Source organism: Clinocottus analis, unplaced genomic scaffold (genome assembly GCF_023055335.1).
Source record: "Clinocottus analis isolate CAN_PGR_092001 unplaced genomic scaffold, fCliAna1.0.p SCAF_14, whole genome shotgun sequence".
Classification (NCBI taxonomy): Eukaryota; Metazoa; Chordata; class Actinopteri; order Perciformes; family Cottidae; genus Clinocottus; species Clinocottus analis.
The window spans coordinates 6,142,269-6,161,530 of record NW_027175865.1 but is presented as its reverse complement, the minus strand read 5'-3'; the positions used below and the strand labels follow the sequence as shown (position 1 = coordinate 6,161,530).

Below are 19,262 nucleotides of genomic sequence, written 5' to 3'. Positions count from 1 at the left end.
TAAACACTTATGATTTCACTCTTGAAAACAGTCTGAGCCGACGATGACACCCAAGCCTGCTCCGAAACGGGTCCAACGGGACGGGAGAAAAGTCAACTTCAACTGACGTCTTACTGTGACAATAACGTCTGACTGCCTTGACTCAGTCTGGGTCACTTTGACAGTCCGTAATGTGGACCAAAAAGGACGCCTCTGATCTGTGTCTGCTCTCTGAACTTTGACGTTTCCTTCCCAGACAGTCCTGCTGGTATCTGGGTGTCAAATTCCTCAGGTGTGAAGCACCAACCGCTGCTGCAAAGCCCCAGGACGACCTCTACAGAGCACCATTCACCTTGTCGGAGGGCATCACTTGTGTATCATACTTGTGTACCGGCGTTATTTGCCTTCTTATTCATCTTCGATGTGTCTCTATTATATACAGTTTAAACAGATGGCAATATACCAAAGAGATCACTGAACATATATTGTAAATTATAATAGACTATACATCGTCCACATTAGATGAGATTGATGACAGCACCACAGCTGAATTATTAGAGACAGAGTGTCCACCCAATGTGAACCATAACTGTCTTGCCCTCTCGGTGAAACCAGGCTTTTCATCCTGTGCTCAACTTTGGCCATTTCTAACCAATCTTAACTTTGTGTGTTAATTCCAAGTGTTCAATATGTTTACTTGAAGATGAGAGGATACACAAAGAAAAAAGATGTGGTGGCGTGCAGGTGTGGTCTAAGAGGCCACCTTGCAGGTTATTACTGGCCATGAATGGAACCAAGCAAGCCTGCTTCATTGAGCTTCAGCAGAATGGCTGTACACACTGAGCTGGTTATATCATTCACCATTAGTCAACAACAACAACAACTTCAAATATGATGGTTGTTGATTTTGTACATACAATAATTATATGTGCTTTTGAAGTATATTTGGTGCTGGTAAATATATATATATTGCTGTGACTTTGTCTATTTCTGGACGTAATGCCTTGAGTTGGGTCTAAAATGAAACGTGTCAAACACCCCCTGCTGATTGAAGCTGATAACTGACAGTTCCTCCGCAGGGTGCCACAAACTGCCGGTGAGGCAAAGTTCTTCAAGGTGATTTAAGAAGACCAATAGTTCATTTAACTGCTCGAGAGGAGAGACTGCTCCGTCAGCCTCCTCCTCCAGAACAGGTGACTGCAACACAGCATACCTGCAGCAGCAGCAGAATCTGCAGCTCCGTATTGCTGCTACGCTGCCTCCAAATGATGCTCAATGCATTTGTCAAAAAAACAAATAAATAAACAAATAACAGAGGCTATCTCTACTCACTTCATAGCCTTATAACATCGGCTATTTCTGATGTCACCCCTCCCAACTCCCTTTGACAGGCATGCGCCATCTCCATCCCGATTGTTGGGTGAAAAAGTGGGCAGTTCAGGATTTCATATCTGGCTTCACTTTCTCTCAACTCCCTCCTTTTCTCTCCAAGCATTGGACTCGTGCAGACAGCAGTCCCAAACTCCCCTTCGTATACCTGCACAGCCTCCAGAGCCGCTCTCCTCCCGACAGGACAGTCGCAGTGCAGCAAGCCGAGCGCAGCTGACGGAAAATACTTTTTACAGCCGAGAAGTCAGCCCGTCCTGCATCAGCTGAAATGCTGCTGAGAAGAAGCCGGTAGGTTTGATTGCGTCTGGCCTGCTCTGTGGATGGTGCGCAGTCAATGCGGTCCAAGTTCTTTTTCAGTTTAATGCTGTTTTAAATGATGGTGTAATTTGAGAAAATGACTCTCTTTACCAGTTAAGCGCTTCGCAGTATAGTTGCTGTCCTCAGAGGAGGTCCTGAAATTAGGAGCAGTGGTTCTTTTCCCCCACAGAAAATGTCAATTTCTGGAACTGACGCACTTAGTTAAGCTCAACTTTCATTTAATTCGCTTTGTGTTTTTTTCTTTTTGGTTTTCTTGCACATTATGAACGACCCACTGTGTTTTAGAGGAGCTGGTGCACATGTTTCTTAGGGGCTCATGCAGTCCCCATGATTATGTGAGGCTTTGTCATGATTTTTCACACAGGTGAGCATGGACATGTACATTAAACTGACATACAAACTGACATACAAACTGACAGCATTGACTTCCTGCCCTCCACTTTTATAGAAAGCAACGCCACTATAGCCCTTTTTCATCCTTTTTCATTGCAATTTCCTCTGGCAGTTTAGCATGAATGCTGCTGAATTTAGGCTCTGAAACGTTGCTCCCATAACCTGCAGGAGACACAAGAAGCCAGCTTTTTGTCTTAAGTGCATATTTAGCCTCTTCTGCTTTTTGTGTTTCCACCTCAGGGTTCAGGTAGATTTCACTCATGAGAGGTAGAGATATAGCAAAAGAGAGAAAGCTAACTTAAGGGTTCTCTTTCCTTTACTTGATGGTCCAGTGGCTCTCATATGAGCCAGTGAAGGAAATCAAACTCAAAGCACGGATATGGTTATCTTCTAATGTATGATCAAAATGTTTAAAAGCATAGCCCTTGAACACCTAATCACATCTTTGGCTAAGTTCTAAACCTTTTGCATTTTTTATTTGCTCATTGAGTGTTGCGATGCACACCATTGTGTAATAAAAGCAGATGCTGAAATTGTCACTTAATTAGAGATCAACGTTGTCTTACCATATTAACACTGAATGTCTGTGGAGAAGATTCTACACTTTTTTTTATGGATGCACTGACATTTAGCATGTAATGTATAAATTGGCGATGATGGTGTGGCATAAGCAACCAGGACAAAGAAACCATTCTGAGGCACCAGAATGACGTTGAAACAGGGAGTGTGGATGAAGTTGTAACAGTCCTCGGGCAGGATGACAACTACGTTGTAGATGGAATAATTTGTATTAATATTTTTCAAGTTTTATTCAAAGCTGCCCATGTCTTCAATATTTTCCAATGATTACATTTTTCACAGTAAATGATTAAAAGAAAGTGAAAAACAAATGTGAGGGAGGGTAACCCAGTAAAATTGCTGCTTAATGGAGAATAATACTGCACTCATATTATTTCATTACAAGTTTAAGTTGAAGCTGAAGTTTATAAATACGTATTTTGTGTTGTGTCTCCAAAGAAGCAGATAGGGCGTTTTAAATTCTGTGATCTAAACCGAAGTCAGGCCATTTGGTTCCATATAAAAAGTGAGTTAATCATAATTGTTGTAGTACGACCAGCTAATGAGTGTTACAGTAGCCAAGAGCCATGTTCGGATCTGTTGGGACAATGAAGCAGGTTTTGAATCACCGAATACCTCAAATGAAAGGGTTCTCGGTAATGCAGTTTTGGTTTATAATGAGCTCGCCAAGCATGGGCTGTGGTCAGTCCACGGATTTGCTGAGTCAGGTCTGAGATCCGATGTTTGTTTGATCCTTCGACTCGTTGCCAGGCACGTTGGGTGGTGAATCGTCTCCTCGTGGCTTTTTCCAAATGGTTCATCTTGTTGGGAGACAGACAGTGGGTTTATCGGCGATGTCTACGCGGTCCGGGACGTGGGAAGGATTCCTTTGAGTGAGAGCAACTCATCGGATGTGTGGAGGTGTTACGTTTGATGGGGCAGAGAGTCGGAGGAGGGTTGTTGAGGGAATTGACTCCGTTGGGTCAGCTTACTTTGCTCTGGAGTTCTCAATGTTCATTGATGAGATGACTGGCCCACATCTGGCGCTCTGACGAGTTTTTGTAAGAAGATTCATGAGGGACACAGATGTTAGTGGCAAAGTCCCACAGAAATTATCCAAGTGTCCCAAATGTTACATTAGCCTACAACCACATCTGAAAACCTTTGATTATGGATTAAACATTTTCTACTGAGTCATAGAAGTGGATAAAGTGGAGGATAAGGAGAGTCGAAGGTCACAATTTGAATGTAACGCGTATGTGCCAAAGTACTATAAGTTGCCCATCAAATTACCTTTCAAGACCAAAGTTAGTGATCATGTGCCTTTTTAGAAAGTTGTATCTTTGTTTAAGTAATTTATGTCACTTAATTCCTCTATACCATGTAACCATAGTCGTGTTAATGTTTTTAGAAAATTAAGCCCCAACGTTCATGTTGTAGACAAAAACTTATACCAGAGTGGATTTCTACCTTTTACAACCTGATTACTGTGCAATTTAGGAGATCCCTGTATTTCATCACTGCCAAAGCCAGTCCCAGCTCAGCGCTTCACAGAGCTCTCATCAGGCTCTGCTTGACCTGGCCAAACTGAGATCAGGAGTTATTTCCCTGCTGGTTGGGGGAGAAGAGGTTTGCCTGAGTTGACCTTGATGCAGACAGAGTACTGCAGAGGCCACCCACGAGATGTAGTGTGCATGCTTTAGTTGTGAGTGCAGCACTGGATCTCAGCATCTGACTTCACGCTCTTTGTTCTCTATTAATCATTGAATCTAAATTTAAAGTTGAAAACGTCAAAGGTATGTGTCGGCTAATGTGGTTTTAACCGACGTCAGTCTTCTTTGGCTTACTTGTATGTTTCTGCAGGAGGAGGAGACTGGATTAGTTCTGCTTGTGAATAATGCATTGGCTGCAGTTCCTTGACTTGTAAATGCAGTGGGTGGCATTGATTTTTAGCTTGACTTGTCTTAATTGTAGCCCTCATTACAAAAGAGCAGAGCTGCGGAGTGCCTGGTGACGACGAGACCAACGACATTATGATCAAGAAAAAGTCTCGAAAATAATCAGTAGCAGCATTTTCTCCTCTGTCATCAGTTTAAATGCACAAGCACAACTCACGCACAAGCCCACTCTCACAGCAGTGATACTATTTGAAACAGTGTGCAGTGTTTTAATGTGGCCTTTTGTACAAAGCCTGCTCCAGAACGATTCTTAGTGGTTTGAAACTTCCTTTTCCATCCTTGAAAAGAAGCGAGAGAAAGGAGGGAGAAAAAGCAAGCAAGTGTGCCAGTGCCCCGTCCTTTAATTTCCCTCCGAGGCCTTTTGTAAGGGAGTCGGCCTGAAGTGAAAGCACAGTGTGCAGCTGTCCTCCTGGCCCACTGCTCGCTTTTTGTGAGATGTTTTCCCGTCAAGAATACTAATAGTGATACCAGCCTCGTGGAGTCCACCCAGCTGGCTGAGGAAACAGACACCAATTATTCTGCCATCAAAGAAGGCCATTTAATGTGACACAAGTTAGCGAGCTGTGTTTGTGCCGAGTTGTTTGATATACTGACACAGAAAAGCTTATCAATGTGCGTTTGAATTTTGGCTCACTTCTGTGGTACGGACCTCAGTAATATAATTATTATTCTTAATTTACTAGCATCTTCTCCATGAATTTATGTATATAGGATGTATGTCTCTCTTTCTCTCTCTTTGTCTCTAAAATAAAATATTTTTTTTTTTAAAAGTATAAAAAGCTTTGCATCAACCAACTACATTGAAGTACTTCTTACGTATTATTGCATAATGATACAATAATATAATGAAATACCTCTCTGACAGTTACTCAATACCTTTTGTTATGTTACTTATGTGTCATAAAACAACCTTTTACACTTTCCTTGAGGCCAACTTAACGTCTTCGTTAGACTTGTTTTGTCCTAGAAAAAAAATCCAATGCAAAGATATTTAGTTTACAATTGTAACAACCATGAAAAAAATCCAAAAATTAATATTTAAAAAGCTGGAACCTGGGAATTTGATAAATGTTTGCTCAAAAAATGACTTATAGATTAGAGTGAAATCAAAGGTGCTTTTTAATGATGACTGAACATTTGCAGCTTCAGGAGGTTGTGTGAGGTCACTGTGCGCTCCCTGCCATGCCGGCTGGGTTAATAACAGGGCCAGACTGGTGACGGCGAGCTGGCAGGATGCCGCTGGCCTGAGCCGCCGTGTCATTAGCTCCCGGAGGTGATGAATAGCTTGTGGTCAGGAGGCTGTGCTTCCAGCGTCCCTTTGAAAAAAAGTTGCTCTTTAATACTTCATAGATATGAGATAGTATCATATGTGTTAGTGTTTTACACATGTTAATGAAAATTCCTCCAACTTTAGTAATGCAGTCTAACAAAACAGTAACAAATATTTCCTTTATGACGGTTATGATATGCAGTTTTTGTTGAGCTTTTGATTCAACCTCATATTAAATTGTGAAGGCTTTAGTCTCAGTTGCATTTTATTGTATTACACTGAGTGTGGTGAGGTGTTTTAGATATTGTTTCACAATACGTGTCAGTTTATTCTATTTTTAGGGTGCCTTTTTCACATCAGCCCAGAGACAAACAGAAGAAAAATTAGTCCCGTGGACTAATTTTGGATCATTTTTCTTTTTTTCTGTTGATTAATGTGCATTGTCCCTGTCAAATACATGATAAAATAGATACAAAATGTTCTGCTCTATTTAAAGCAGTGAGATAAGACTAATTAGAAAACACTTCTTAGTATTATTCTAATGCTGATTTCTATTTTAACAATGTCCACCACTTTAGTTCAGACTGTAATATCTCAACAACTATTTGATGGATTGCCATAAAAAATGTGCACAGACATTATTGTTCCTCTGAGTGTTCGCATTTATGTTAAAGCACTGTGATTACACATCGGACTGCTGACTGTCGATCTTTTATCATTACTCTTAAGGTCTAAATCTCTTTGTTCATGGCTTTTTTCCCCCATCAGCCTACATAAAGATGTTCTATGTAAAGTATGTGTAGTGGTCCAATTCAACAGTAACTGAACACGATTACAAAAGCATAATCATATCAAATGCAACTAATACATGGCTCAAAGTCAGAGCATTACAGTGCAACCTTGAATCTGTCTCTTCACTCTGCTGCATATCAATACGTGTGTGAAGCCAAATTCACGGTAGTGGCTGCTGCAGTGAAGGTAACCCAAAGGTGTGCAGCGTGTGACCTTTAATACTAAAATAAATCAGACTGGCGAGATCAGTGGAGCTAAATCAACACAATACATGACGTCCAGTAACCGCAATCGCTCTGCCTATTAAAGGTTAAACATGTGTGAAATTGGGAACAGGTAAGAAGAAATAATCTGTCGTTTGTGTGTCCTTTGTTTCGCTGAGTTTACAACATGGAATTTATTGATCTTTATCTCTGTTCAACTTGATCTAATAATAATGATAATAATAATACCATCTTGTGTTTTCTTCTTTATCTCCATAGACATGTCCAAATACTTCCACTCCTCATTGCAGTCTGCCGCCTCACTCTGGCCTTCCCCACAGGAACTCCATCAGCGTTTGGTGCGTATGCTTTTCCCCGATTATCTTTCACCATCAGCATTCCTACACATTTAGTAATAAGCAAAGCTGGTAAAGTTAGACCACTATTCTCATATGGCCACTCTGTTCGTCAAGCTAACTCAACTTTTTTGTTTCCTCCTGCAGACAATATCCGGCAGCTCCAGGTGAACATCCCTCACTCAGGTCCTCTTTCCGCCTCACTGGGCAGCGCCATCTCCATCCCTTGCTTGGTGTCTCTGTCCTCTTCCTCCCCTGTTGCACCACGGGTCAAGTGGACTGTGTTGTCCGGTGGCGTGGAGACGCAGATCTTGGTGGCGAGGGGTCAAAGAGTTAAGGTCAACGAGGCATACCGAGACCGCGCTGCCTGGCTGAACTACACTTCCTCCCCCGATAATCTGTCGCTGTGGTTGGGAGATTTGCGCTCCAGTGACTCGGGCCACTATCGCTGTGAGGTGCAGCAAGGCCTGGAGGACGCCAGCGATCTCGTACAGCTCAAGGTCAAAGGTAACAAAGTGAATCATGGATCATCATGACTAAAGTTTGAAATGATTTTGAATGAATATAATGGTGATATAGGATACAACATGTAATATAGTAACAAAGGTATCATTACCTGCTTTGAAAGTAATCTTCCTGTTACGAAAGTCTTATATCGTAATGTGACAATTATTGGTAATATACTGTTGTTAAATGAGCATTTTGTATAATCTGTGTTTTCAATATGTGTCTGTTTAGGTGTTGTATTCCACTACAGGGATGCTTTGGGTCGCTATGCGTTTTCCTTCCATCAGGCGCAGAGGGCTTGTGAAGCCATCGGGGCACAAATCACGACTCCTGACCAGCTGCTGGCGGCTTATTACGACGGCTACGAGCAGTGTGATGCAGGCTGGCTGGCAGACCAGTCTGTCAGGTATCTCATCAGCTCTCAGCTCAAACCTATATGTTGCTATCATGGCTGCACCTCTTCGTCACATTCTAAACCATTTACATTTCTCTAAAATTCAATGTGAATTGTGTTTGGTATATATGTAAAAAGTTTTGAATTTAAATCCAAGTTTACGAAGGTAAAGATGTTATAAAAAATACGGCTTGTTTCCATTTTGGCAGGTACCCAATCCAAGTGCCCCGTGAAGGTTGTTATGGAGACATGGATGGCCAACCAGGCGTAAGAAACTACGGGACTATGGATACAGAGGATCTATTTGATGTTTACTGTTATGTGGAGGAAACTGACGGTAAACATAATGATACCTATAACGACTAAAGACAGACTCATACTAGATATTTTGATATATATATATATATATATATATATATATATATATATATATATATATATATATATATATATATATATATATATATATATATAATGTGAGAAATGTAAATGTTTTTCAATATGTTGTGTTTGTAGGGGAGGTGTTTTATGAGTCCGTCCCACAGCAGTTATCATTTGATGAAGCACAGTCATACTGCAGAGCAGCAGGAGCAGAGCTGGCTACAACAGCCCAGCTGTACCTGGCATGGAGTGAAGGTCTGGATCGTTGCAGCCCTGGCTGGCTCTCTGATGGCAGTGTACGCTATCCCATCATGACCCCTAGGGAGCGCTGCGGAGGGCCTCTGCCAGGCGTCAAAACCATCTACCGCTTCAGCAACCAAACTGGCTTCCCACAGCCATCCAGTCTTCATGATGTGTATTGTTTCAGACGTGAGTATTCAGTTTCTCTTAAACTTCTTTTTGTTGTTGTCTAATATTCATGTCAAAAATGCATTGGATACAAATGTAAAAATAGAAGCGCAGGCACATGTAAATGTTAGGTATTTACAATCCATGTTAAACTGTGAGAGTAGGTGGACAAAATGTTGGAATCAAAGATTCATGTACATTTCTTGAAGCGCATTTTTAATCACTTATCTGTCTTCTACAGATAATAGAAATACTCCCACCGACTCTCCCATGGACAATGTGGCCACAGAGCCTGAGGACATTGGACAAGATGTTATTGTTCTTATGGAAACAGATCAAGAGCTGCAACTAAACCAGCATGTAGAACAGGTGGAGCTCAAAGCTGAAAGGGTGCTTGAATCGTTTCCCTTTTTCTCCTCTAAAGAAAACCTGGTTGACATGCATCCAACTGCCGTATCAGACACAACAGCTTCTCATCTCAACAGCACACCTACATTGGCCCTCCTTCAGGCATTGAATGAAACTTCATCTCCCACACAAATGAACCCCCAGCATCCTACAGCAATGATGAACACCACTTCCAGCTCCACAGAAACCTACAATTCACCACAAAACACATCATTACTGCCCAGTATTAACAATGAGACTGATTCCCATCACAACTTAAACTTCACCTTTTACACACCTGAGCCTGAAAGCACCACAGGGTTTCCCGAATCATCATTTGTGCCTCTCACACATAACCAGACAGTTACACAGAATACATCTGAGAGGCCGAAGGATTCGCAAGAAGTACAAGAGACCAAGTTGGATTTTGACAGATTGCAAGCCAATTACAGCAAAATAGACAGCAATCAAACTCAAGAGGAGAGTCTTTGGGAGCTAACCTCTACGACCCCTAACCCCATAGTTCAGGTGAAGCTTGATGAGGAAATAGTAGAAAATCCTGTGCAGGTGTTTCTCTCAACTCAGACCTCAAAAGAAGATGAACTTGTTACACAAACAGCACAAACTACACAAACTACCATCATGGAGCTAACCTCATTGTGGGCCCATCTGGGGGGGTCTGGAGATCATACTCAAGGTATGCCTGACATACATTGTTGTTGTTTAGTCTTACCAAAGAACGCACATTAATATATTGGATGAATTGTTCAACATTTTGGGAAATATACTTATTCACCCTCTCAATCTTATCTTACTCTTGGAAACTTAGTAAATAAGAGTATTTCGCAAAATTAACAAACTCTTCCCTCAATAGATGTATTTTAATCACAAAAACATGTGTTGTGTTTTTTTTCTAGAGAGTGAACTTGACATTGAAGCAGTCAGCTTCATTGATACATCAGATTCTTCTACTTCCGGGTTCACCATTCATGCGTCAGTCTCTACTTCGGCTAGCTTTGCTTCTGCTGAACCTCGGACCCCACTCCCTGATTTGACCCCTCCATCTGGTTCACGCCACTCTGACAAAGTGGGCTTGGATATCTTCTCCACAGCACCACAGTTGTGGGAGTCCTCTATTTCCAGACAGGAGGGAAGTACAAGCTTAGAAATTGAAGACACAGTCTCTCTGGAAAGCGAAGAAAAACAGCTGCACCTGACAAAGTCTGACGACAACCTTTTTTCTGAAGTAGGTTTTGCTACCACTGAGTCTCCAGAGGGGTCAAACTCCTCTCAGTTGCCTACTGATTCCGCCACAGCACGGTATCAAACATCAGGTTACAGACTGTATTTGGATACTACGACCACTGGGTATGAAGAGGCAAGTGGACATGAACTTGCTACAGTTACTGCAATCCTTGGAGAAGACAATATACTTGCTCCAACCAATGAAGAGGATGTTAAAATTAGCCAAATCATTGAAGAGGAAGTTACAGTTACCCCAACCCTTGAAGAAGAAATGACAGTTTCCCCAACTCTTGAAGAGAAAGCTGAAGTTTCCTTTTCACTGGAAAAAGAAATGTACGTTGCCCCAACCCTTGCTGTTGAAGAAGAAGCTAAAGTTGCTCCGACCCTTGAAAAAGAAGCTAATGTTTCCTCAGTTCTTATAAAAGAAGTTAACGTTACCCAGATCCTTAAAGAAAACGATAACGTCACACCAGCTCTTGTAGAAGAAACTAGTGTTGCCTCAATCCTTGAACAAGAATCTAGCGTTGCCCCGAACCTTAAAGAAAAAGATAATGTTGCACCAACTGTTGGAGGAGAAGCTGGCATTGCGCCAACCCTCAAAGAAGAAGAGAATGTTGCTCCAACCTTTGAAGAAGAAGCTAGCATTTCCCCAATACTTAAAGAAGAAGCTAGCATTGCCCCAACCCTCGAAGAAGAAGAAAACGTTGCCCCGACCCTCGAAGAAGAAGAGAACGTTGCCCCAACCTATGAAGAAGAAGCCAGCATTGCCCCAATCCTTGAAGAAGAGAACGTTGCCCCAAACTTCGAAGAAGAAGCTAGCATTGCCCCAACCCTTAAAGAAGAAGAAGAGAACATTCCCCTAACCTTTGAAGAAGAAGCTAGCATTGCCCCAACCCTTGTAGAAGATGAGAACATTACTCCAACCCTTGAAAAAGAAGCTAACGCTGCCCAAACTTTTGAGGAGGACTTCACCGTCTTTCCACTCGATTCACAAACATCCAACTGGGCATTGTTGACCTCTACAACAGGACCCCAAGAGTCTCTGAATGATATAGAGTATAGCAGAAAATACTCCCCCACCACCTCCACTGCAGCTCGACAGTCCTCCTTGAGTACCAAGCCCACTGCTGCTACCACAAAGACCACCACCACGTCCATCCCACACTGGTCCAGACGCACTTGGAGCCCGACCACTTCAGCACCAGATGTGTTCCACAAGACGGCTGAGCCCCGGAGGGTGTCAACCTTCATACCACCAGTGGATCAAGGTCTGGTGGATGTTGAGTTTAGTCTCACCCAGCCGCCCACCCTTCTTATCTTGCCCAATGAGAGGGCAGCTGTAGGCGGTACAGGGAAAGCTTCAGGTAATGTTAAAGCCACTCTCATCAGCCTAACCGCCCTCCTCTTGCTACTCGACGCAATGATGCACTAAAATCCCCGATCTGTCCCCAACCTGCCTTTGCTCCATTTCCTGTAAAACACCTCCCCTCCTTTTTCAAATGACTTCCCACGTTTGTTTCACTTGTTGTCTCAGAAAGCCCACTCACCCTTCTGACTCCTCCCGCTTCACCTTAAAATGCTCCTCACTTCTATCCTTGTGACCCCCACCTCCCTTTCGAGATACTCACACTGGGACAGCTCCCGTTTGACTTTTGTCAACAGTCCATCAACTTGTTGTGCATGATGTTTTCCTCCTCATCCAAAGATTGACTTCCGTGAAGTACTGTAATATACTGGTATGAGTCTTTCAGTGCTTCTTCTACAGAGATTTTCTGCAAGAGGGATAGTTTTGGTGATCGTGTTAGTAAAGCTTTTCTCAATATTTTAATCAGTTGGTTTTATTTGTAAATATTACATCTATGCACCAAGTGCAAAATATTCTCCTTCCAATTACCTTCTTATCGCTAACTTGCAGTAGTCTTTTGCAGTAATCTGGAAGTAACATGACAAAGGGACTTTTCTGTGGAAAAGTAACAGCATTTATGTTGAACACAACAGCATTGATAAGTGCAACAGCAATAATTGTTTATATTTAGTTTTTAGACTTGTACTGCTATTTAAACAGCACAGACTATTATTATGTTTATAAGCACACATGTTGTTTAATGTTGATTTGTTGTTGAGAAGTAGCATTTCAAAATTTGTTTTGAACCTCCTCTATGGGTTATTAATGTTTCTCAAATCATGTTTTATTGTGTAATCATGATTTTCCAAGATTTGTACAGTATTGTGTTTTTAGGTGTAAGAATGATAAAAAATCAACTAATATACGTTTGTTTTTGTCTCACCATCAGTTGATGAATTTGTTCAAAGTCTCAAAGGTTTTAGTCAACTGCACAGTTTTGCATTGTGTGGAAGCCAATATCTGCCAAGAAAACCTTTTAACTTAGCCCTTATTAAAAATGTAAAGGTAAATCAATTTTTTTCCATTAAGTCAATTTTTTGACAATTTGGCCTTATTATTTTATAATTTGGACTTATTGTAACTATTTCAAATTGTATTTTGTCATCTTTTTTCCCCTGCAGAAATTGCCTTCCGTAGATTTGCAAACATTCAGGGAATCGTCTAATTTTATCATTAGAAACACACAAATAAAAGACAGGATTATATTTACATGTCCCTTCTCATTACAGGGTAACTTGTGTACTTTACATCAAAGTGCAAACAGCAACAGAACAGAACTTAAAATGATACACAAACAAACAAGAGCGGCACGGCACAAGGTTCATCTTTACTGATGCTTTCAGGGTTCTGCATCACAAAACAGAGTTTCTCTTTACCAGCAATCCTGTTTTAGCAACTACTTGACACGTTCCAGTACGCAATATTTGTGGTGATAGTTGACACTCTAGGCTTCACTTAGCACATTTGCATTGACATTTGGGACATGGTATCGAAAGGTATGAGAGTTAAGTCTATGTTAACAAATCAAGGAAGAGGATATGTTGTTTTGAAAGATAAACAGTAGCAGCTGATACAAGAGGTTTGGGTGATTAACAATGTATTTTATTTAACAGTTAACGGGTTATATTATTTTTATTGTATCCAACATGGTGAAGATGCTTTATGTTACATTGATTCACATCCGCTGATTAATCTTACATTTAAAATCACGACGACTACCAAACTCCAGTTAATTTAGCGTTGCGGTTAAACTTTGTTTTTGGTCTGCATACATACAGTATTGTATACTCATTACTATGTAAACAATTTTTCACTGTCAGCATGATATTAGTCATGGTGATGATGAATATTAATTTATTGAGACAACCTTTTCAGACAGACCTTTTTAAGCGATAGAAAGCTTGCATACTGGAGATGCTTTTGCTAATTTTTCACATTTAATCTCAGCTCCAGAGCCTCCATTTAATTCTAATTTGGTAGTGGTGATTAAACACTGGACTATTGTGGAAATTTCCGTCACACTATTTGTGGTGATAAAATACTGGAAACTCAGCATTTTAAGACAGTGGAAAAGCCACTAAGAAAAGCCACTAATCATTCATTCAGTAATTGAAATTTAGGACTAAATGACTCACGTAATTACCTACAGGCTATTTATTGTTGTGTGCTGTTTGAGGAAACTACACAAACACAGAGAAAGCATGCAAACATGTCAGCCGAAAGGGCTGAGAGTTGAACCAAGGTTCTTGTAGCAAATCAAAGTAGGCAACATGGGTCACGGCACAAGGTTTTTCTTTTTTACACTGAACCACAGTTGTGTATTTTTCCGCAAAACTGAATTAGGGTTTTCGACTTTGAGGGCACATGATTTTCATTTGACTTTTGTAAAACAGTTATTACCTTTCACATAAACACACACACACACACACACACACACACACACAAACACACACACACACACACACACACACACACACACACACACACACACTGACCTAATGAAAAGATTTGACTTGCAGTATAATTACAGACACCACATAGTTCTTGTTTATAGGGTGTCAAAGGAAGCAAATCAACCAAATTCACTTGTGAAATGTTTAATTGTAGTTTGGACACACATGCCTCCATTTTGCCATCTTTTACAGATTTATACAATTTAACTCCAACTCCTCTTTTTCTTCATGACTTTAAACTACAAGGTTTTTTTTCCATAACAGCTGTTTCGGAACAGCCGAGAGATATTTTTCCTTAAGTAGTGTATTCATCCATATAGAGGTTTGACATACATACTTTATACAACATAAAGTCCCAGTAACAAAGACAATTTGATTTATTCAAAGTCCTATAGGAAATTATATGATTAACTGACAGAATTATCTTGATCTGCAATTTGTGATAACATTTGTTTGCTGAACATAGTTTAAGAATTGTGAATAATGGTCCTGTGCAAGCATTTTTAAAAGCATGGCATAGCTTATGTGAGTTACATGGTGAGAAACCCCAATAAAATAACTTTTGTGCACTTGTAAATCCCATAACATGTTTCATGTAATAAATAATGATCAAAACAGATGCTATACACAGAAAAAAAATAATTTTAATGTCTTGTGCAGACTCGGTCATCATAAGGAAAATGTATCGCGGTTTTAGATAACATGACCCTCTAAGTTTTTATGGGTTTTATATTTGACATCATGAAGGCTGCACCTCACACAAGGACCATTTGAAACCTTTTTTGTTAATGAAGCGTGGAAGAAGAAGAAGAAGAAGAAGAAGAAGAAGAAGAAGAAGAAGAAGAAGAAGAAGAAGAAGAAGACAGCGATCATGTTTTCTACGTGATGAGTGGAAGAATAACAAGAACAAAAACAAGAACAACAAGAGCAAAAAGAACAAGAGTTAGAAGAACAAGAAGAACAAGAACAAAAAGAACAAAAAGAAGAAGAAGAAGAAGAAGAAGAAGAAGAGGAACAACAACAACAACAACAACAACAACAACAACAACAACAACAAGAACAGCAAGAACAAGAAGAACAAGAACAAGAAGACAGCTATCAGAGATGTACCAAAGAAGACAGAAGACCTGAGGAGTTTGACTTCATGTGACGCTGACATGTGTTCCCTGCTGGCAGTAGCTCAGGTGGCAGATGGCTCTTGATGCTTCAACATGTCCTTTGGTGGACTTTAGTATGACACAATTATTTAATAATAATAATTTTCTCATATTAATCTATCTCTATACATGTGTGTAATTCACTGGAATACATGTGCAGTTTCAATTGCTGCATCCTCTAACTTCAATCTTCATTTCTCAAATATTTTGAGGCAGAACAAACTTGGTTTATCCTGATATTTATACCTCAAACACAACAATAGATAATAAGAGACTTCAATAATACAGTGGGCTGGGCTCACACGTAGTTCCAGCAGTAGAATAACCTGAAGTTGTCCTCTTTTTTGTTCCAGATGCCTGTGTGAACGACCCTTGTCTCAATGGAGGCACCTGCACTGACCGGGACGGGCAGATTCAATGTCTCTGTTTGCCATCATATGGAGGAGACCTCTGTCAGACCGGTAAACTCTCTGCTTTCTTGCAGTGGAAACTGTTTCTATCATGTCTGTCGAACCAGTTGGAAAGCTGTTTCTTGGGACTTCACACACTGCGGGACAAAACATGTCACAGTTTTCTTCACTGTTTCTTCATTGTCCCGTCTCCTCCTCTGTGATGGTTTCAGATCTGGAGAGATGTGAACCAGGCTGGGATAAGTTCCACGGCTTCTGCTACCGACACTTCAACCAGCGTCTGAGCTGGGAGGTCGCAGAGCAGCACTGTCGCATGCTGGGAGCTCACCTGGTGTCCATTATAACCCCCGAGGAACAGAACTACATCAACAGTAAGTTTTGTAGGTTCAACACGTTGCTTTGTCCAACACAAGTGTGTCCTGAGGATAGAATGTAATTGCCTTGTTTTCCTTCCCAGACAACTACAAAGAATACCAGTGGACCGGTTTGAATGATAAAACCATTGAGGATGATTTCCGCTGGTCTGATGGCAACCCGATGGTGAGCAATATAAGAAACCACGAGTGCAACTGAGCTCATGCTAAATACATCCACTCGTGTGTGTGTGTGTGTGAGCACCAAACACCCCACCCCCATCCTTTTTTCCATCAATACATATTGATCCCTCTGGTAAGATCCCACATTCACTTTGATATCAGAATTTTAGGCTTTGGGAAAACAGTCAGACTGAGTGATGATTTAATGCCACTTTTATGATTTCTCACAGTTTAAAAGAATATATTGAATTAATTCGAAGCGTGTGTGACGGATATGATACTACTTCATAAAAAAATAAGAAAATAGGTGTGAAGGACCATATTATTAATGCAGATTTACTTTTCCATGTTCTAATTATCCTTATTTATTAGTCTTGTACAACCTGTTTATTTTTTCTTCATGTACACAGCTGTATGAGAACTGGTATAAAGGGCAGCCAGACAGCTATTTTCTGTCTGGTGAAGACTGCGTGGTGATGGTGTGGCACGATGAAGGACGATGGAGTGATGTGCCCTGCAACTACCACCTTGCATATACCTGCAAGAAAAGCACCTGTGAGTAGTAGAAATGAGACCTTCAAGCTGCTCATCAGGGGTTTCAACTCCCTCTTGTGGCTGTTCTGTGCAGTTACACCGTCATACATCAGCCCCAATAAGGGACCTAACTTGTCTCAACTCTTTCAACAGCCTCATGTGGTCCACCGCCCAAGGTCCGAAACGCCTCCATCTTTGGAAAAGGCCGACAGAGATACGAGACCAACGCAGTTGTGCGCTATCACTGCGCCCCGGGTTTCCAGCAGAGATTAACTCCTCTGATCAGGTGTCTCTCTGCAGGCAGGTGGGAGAAGCCCCAGGTCCTGTGCATCCCTGGTAAGATAAACAAGAATCATAACTGTGATGGTTATCCGACAATATACATACAATATGTCTCAAGTGTCATTTTCATAATGAAGGGGTTCTTGTAGTATTCTCTTTTTGCCTGAATAGAGTTCTTGCATCATCTTTCAGAGGCCGGAGGCCCAACTCAACACCCTGACGTGACGTCACCGACCGACGGCAAATCTGTTGTCATTGAAGACGAGTTTGAAGCCACTAAAGAGACGCCACAGTACTGGGACATCAAGTTTTAAAAGCCAGACATGCTTTCCTTCCTTGTCTTCCCTCTTAAATTCTGTTGTTTTAACATGACATGGTGCCAAGAATCAAACGCTTTTACCAATGAACGCTTCAACAGGACAATATGAACCACAAACTCATACAAACTGAAGCTTCCTCTCAGTGAAGAAGCTCAGTGCACATACAGGCTTTCCTTTTTATGGAGTTAAACATTCCCACTTTTTGATGTCCTTTAGATTTATCTTCAATAGTTTAATGTAGTGCTAGCAGAATGAAAAAGAGGTCAAAGTGGAGAGCTGCAAATTACTGTCAGCTCTGAATCTTCATTAAAGTAAAAAAGTTGTGGTTTTTGTTCTGGAATCTTTTTTTAAAATGGTGCTAAATGTCTTTAGAAACGATTTTCTCCAACAGAAATGTTTTCTCTGACTCCAAAGCACAAGGTCAAATATCAAGTAGTCAATAAGTACTGTACTACTGTATTACTATATTCCTTTTCACACTTGTGATTACTGCTGTCTGTATTCTCCTCAGAGAAACCTTTTATCTTTTTTATTTTCCAGCAGACACAGTTTTGTTCGTCAGCTTTATGTTGTAATAAAGTTTTGTAGAACAGAGCAAAGAATAAATTGTTCTCTTATTTTACCCTTGGCAACGTGTGCAGGATTCATTTCATTTCATCCAGGACTCCCATAACCAACCCAACAGCAGGAATGTCAGTCCCTTTGTGTGTCTGTGTGTGTGTGTGTGTGTGTGTGTGTGTGTGTGTGTGTGTGTGTGTGTGTGTGTGTGTGTGTGTGTGTGTGTGCGTGTGAAATCCTTGCAAACTCCTACTCTTAAATGCAGTAAAATCCACAAATGAACAAGATCCTGCCTGTGCCGCTCATTCTCAAATACTGTACTTAAGTAAAAATGTAAGGTAGGCTTTTTTTGTACTATTTTATGTGCCTTTACATCTATAATCTACAACATTTCAGTTGGAAATAGATGAAACTAACAGAATATGCAGTTGTTAAAATGAGCTCTTCCTTGACAACATGTAGATTCTGTTTTAACGTTAATGAAGAAGAAATATAATTCCTCAATGTAAGTCTTTGATGAGATATACTATGTATGTTTACTTTGGATACTTTAAGTACAATTTGCTGCTAATACATATATATATTTACTTAAGTAAGGTTTCCAATGCAGCACCTTTTCCACCACTACTTGTTGGTCATTAATTAATTAATTTATGCTGTTTACAATTTGTATAAACTATACCAGTCATGTTGTATTATATAAAATGCTGCTTAACCTATACAAAAGCAATGAAAGCCAATATACAGACACACAAAGAGACAAGCTACCAACAACGTTGTGCTTCAAAACAATGAAACATAAATGTCAATGAGCTGTTAAAATGTTATAATGGCACTAACATTTGTAATAAATACAAACTGATTTTTTGTTACCCTAATATAGAAAATGATAAGTGTAGTTATCGTTTAATGAATGTTTATATTTAAAGCATTATAAATGTACAAGTAACAAGGAGCAACAGCAACAAAAAAGATATTTCAGGTCTGGTGACCCACGTGAACGTGAGCACGTGATCCCACACCTGTCCATGAGCAGCAGACATGTCGCGTCATGGTTTCGTCACTCGGA

At 40.5% G+C, this 19,262-nt stretch overlaps 1 protein-coding gene across 1 annotated transcript; it reads left to right on the top strand.

Annotated features, from left to right (window-relative positions):
- The first annotated feature begins 1,478 nt into the window (after positions 1-1,478).
- On the top strand, positions 1,479-18,257 carry LOC137785112 (brevican core protein-like). The gene is made up of 14 exons (XM_068576154.1): positions 1,479-1,656; positions 7,140-7,219; positions 7,364-7,723; positions 7,955-8,129; positions 8,327-8,454; positions 8,634-8,927; positions 9,148-9,990; positions 10,211-11,902; positions 15,907-16,014; positions 16,176-16,334; positions 16,421-16,503; positions 16,910-17,054; positions 17,187-17,369; positions 17,508-18,257. The coding sequence occupies exons 1-14, from the start codon at positions 1,637-1,639 to the stop codon at positions 17,627-17,629; spliced, it is 4,392 nt and encodes a 1,463-aa protein (XP_068432255.1). The 5' UTR covers positions 1,479-1,636; the 3' UTR covers positions 17,630-18,257.
- Positions 18,258-19,262: the final 1,005 nt, after the last annotated feature.